The sequence below is a fragment of the Trypanosoma conorhini genome (genome assembly GCF_003719485.1).
Source record: "Trypanosoma conorhini strain 025E chromosome Unknown Tco_14.4_contig_00806, whole genome shotgun sequence".
Taxonomy (NCBI): Eukaryota; Euglenozoa; class Kinetoplastea; order Trypanosomatida; family Trypanosomatidae; genus Trypanosoma; species Trypanosoma conorhini.
In genome coordinates this window covers 3,996-6,949 of record NW_021704896.1, presented here as the reverse complement: position 1 = coordinate 6,949, position 2,954 = coordinate 3,996, and the positions used below count along the sequence as shown (strand labels likewise).

Sequence of the window (2,954 nt, the reverse complement as noted above, 5' to 3'; positions counted from 1 at the left end):
GACATTCATCACGTCAGCACCAGGGACAGCAGACACACTTATCCGCCTCCGTCGCTCGCTGCGCCTCCTCCTCGCGCGCACGCTCAGCCTCCTCGCTGATGCGCAGGAACACCTGCTCGATCGACGTCTGCGACACGTGGTAGTCCGTCAACCCAAGCGAACGAAAGTGATTCTCAAGCAGATCAAACGCCACTGAGAGCCTCGTGTCTCTTGGCAGAGAATAAATCATGCGATCCGCGCGATGCTCCACCAACAGTGATCCATGGAAGTATTCTTCAAAAAACAGCTCAACCGCCGCAACTGTCGCCGCGTCGCGGCGACCAAGGCGCAACGCTACCTCAAAACCACTGCCAAACTTGTTCTTCAGATGCGTCTTGTCACCGATACAGCGCAGCGCTCCGTCCACCATAATGGCCACGCGGTGCGCAAGAGCCTCCACCTCCTCTAGATGGTGCGTCGTCAGAACAACGGAGCAGTTGTCAGCAACCGTCTCTATCGCGTTCCACAGTCCACGACGTGCGACGGGGTCCATGCCTGCCGAGGGCTCGTCGAAGAACACCACGCGCGGCCCTCCCACCAACGCAGTCGCCACACTCAGTTTACGCCGGTTGCCACCACTCAGCTCGCGCGCAAGTGTATTCCGATACTTCATCAACTCGCACAGGCGCAGCAGCCCGAGGACGACTTCGCCGCGTTGGCTCCACGCGATGCCACGCACACGCGCGTACAGCCGCAGGTGCTCCTCCACCGTCAGCAAATCCAGGCAGGCGTCAAACTGTGGGCAGTAGCCGATGCACTGCAGGGCCTTGGCGCTCTCCTCCACAACATCATACCCGCAGACGGAGGCGGAGCCGCCCGTGGGGAGAAACTCTTGACATAGAATCGAAATGGTTGTCGTCTTCCCCGCACCATTTGTGCCAAGAAAGCCAAACACCTCGCCAGACTTCACACCAAAAGTGAGATTCCGCACCGCGACTTTGCCGTTGGGATACTCTTTTCGCAGATGAACAACACGCACAAGATCTTCCAATCGCTCTGCCGAGTTCATCAACTCTGCACGCTCCTGTTTTACATCATCATCCTCGCCCTCAATCGCCTCAGGTAACGCATATCTGTCGTGAAACAGTCGCTGCAAGCGCTGACGCCGGCTAGGATGATCAATACCGAGTGCGGTAAGGAAAAAGAGCGGAGTAGCGAGCGCCATGTACACACAAGGCCACCCAATGACATCCATTTCCCACGGGCCCGCTTCTTCACCGTATGCCTGCCGCATTCTCAGTAAACCCAAATTGCTGATGCATTCACCGATGCAGTAGCTTGGCACTATGCGGAACACCCAACGCAGGGCCTTGGCAAGTTCCTCGGTCTTTTCAACCATTTCCAACGTCGACACCCCGAGAACGAGCAAAAAACCAACAACAAAGTTCGCCAGCATCACGACGATTTGGGCCTTTGAGTGATCAGAAAACATAAAGTTCACCGCATACGCCATGGCAATGCCCGAAAAACCGTACATCAGAAAGGCACAGATGGTCGCACCAATGTTTTCCGTGGCAATAAACTCCTTGCGCTGGAATATGACAAATACAATGATGACCAAAAACATTGTGATAAAATACGAGCAAAGGTCAAAAAGGAAGTTTGAGAGCCAATATACCGTGAAACGCAGTCCAGATGCATTCTGCAGGTGCCTTGCCTTGCACTGCCGCTCCTTCACGACCCAAGCTACAAATGTCGATGGGATAAATGTGAACGGAACCATGACAACTACCGCAATAATAAGGGCGTAGACGGCCGATCCAACATTCTCCTCACGCTTCGTCCTCGGCAGAGTGTGTACGCGTGTCATCATGGGTTTTGCAGAGCTGTTCGCCTTGAAAAGCAGGCCATTATAGAAGTTTGCCACGCCAATCGCCACCTCGTGGAGGGCGGAGGAATTGTAGAAAATCGTGCTCGCCCCAAAAAGCAGAGAGTCAAGGCAGGAAACTGCGCCGTAGCGCTCAACCCTGTGCGCGTTGTATGTGGAGAGAAGATACTCTGAAAGGGCATCCGAAGTGCCTACGCCGGGCGGCACTTCCGTTTGGGCGTTGGGGGAAAATGGCACCGAGAGATTAAAGATCGACTCACAGTTCGCCACATCAATCTGAAGCGGCACGCCGTACACCTCGCTGCTTAGGAGAAGCGGTGGACTGGCATAGAACTTTAAGAGCGTCAGCAACATGGCCAGCAGTACACACGCAACGGGACAAAAAAGCTGGAAAAACTGCGTGCGTCGGTCGCGAAGCGCGTGCGATAGACGTTTCGCCATCATCGCATGAAACTGTACACACAATATCGCGAGCTCACTTTCCATCAACTTAACGTTCCACACAACCTGCGGCGCATTCACCGGCACATCGGCCGCCTCCGCGGAAGCATTGTTGTTCACACCCATCGCAACCCTGATGAAGATCTCCTCAAGCGTCGTCAGTGACAGTGCATAGCTCCTCACCCCGAGCAGATCGCCCTGACTCTCGACATCCCTGAAAAGCGCAGCAAAATTCGCCTTCTCCTGCATCGGCAACCGATACGCCACCTCACCTGCCCCACTACCCACAGATACGGCAGACATTATATGCATGCGCACAAGTTCTCCAATGGCGTGGCGATCCGCATGCAGCACGACAGACATCGTCATCAGATACCCCAGACCCAACCTAGACTTTAGAAACAAACTACTGCCAGAGCACTGCAGAGAACCGTTGCTCAAGATACCAATACGGTGTCCTAGCAGGTCCGCCTCGTCCATGTAATGCGTCGTCAGCAGAACGGTGTGTGAGGAAGACATTCGCTTCAGCAGCTCCCACGTGTAGCGGCGGGCACCAACATCCATACCGGCGGTCGGCTCGTCAAGGAACACAAGGCGACTCCGACCCACAAATGCAACAGCCACTGAAAGCTTCCGCTTCTGCCCA

At 55.0% G+C, this 2,954-nt stretch overlaps 2 protein-coding genes across 2 annotated transcripts in view; both read right to left on the bottom strand.

The window, feature by feature from the left end:
* Nucleotides 1–13: 13 nt before the first annotated feature.
* Nucleotides 14–2,827, bottom strand: Tco025E_08533 (ABC1 transporter; the record flags this gene model as incomplete). The annotated part of the gene is made up of 1 exon (XM_029375380.1): nucleotides 14–2,827. The coding sequence occupies one exon, from the start codon at nucleotides 2,825–2,827 to the stop codon at nucleotides 14–16; it is 2,814 nt and encodes a 937-aa protein (XP_029224510.1).
* Nucleotides 2,828–2,832: 5 nt separating this feature from the next.
* The window catches only part of Tco025E_08532 (ABC1 transporter), a gene marked incomplete at both ends in the record, with an annotated part of 2,868 nt that continues 2,746 nt past the window's right edge, over nucleotides 2,833–2,954 (bottom strand). The window contains one exon of the mRNA XM_029375379.1: nucleotides 2,833–2,954. This exon is cut by the window's right edge and continues 2,746 nt beyond it. Coding sequence (XP_029224509.1) covers nucleotides 2,833–2,954 — 122 coding nt within the window.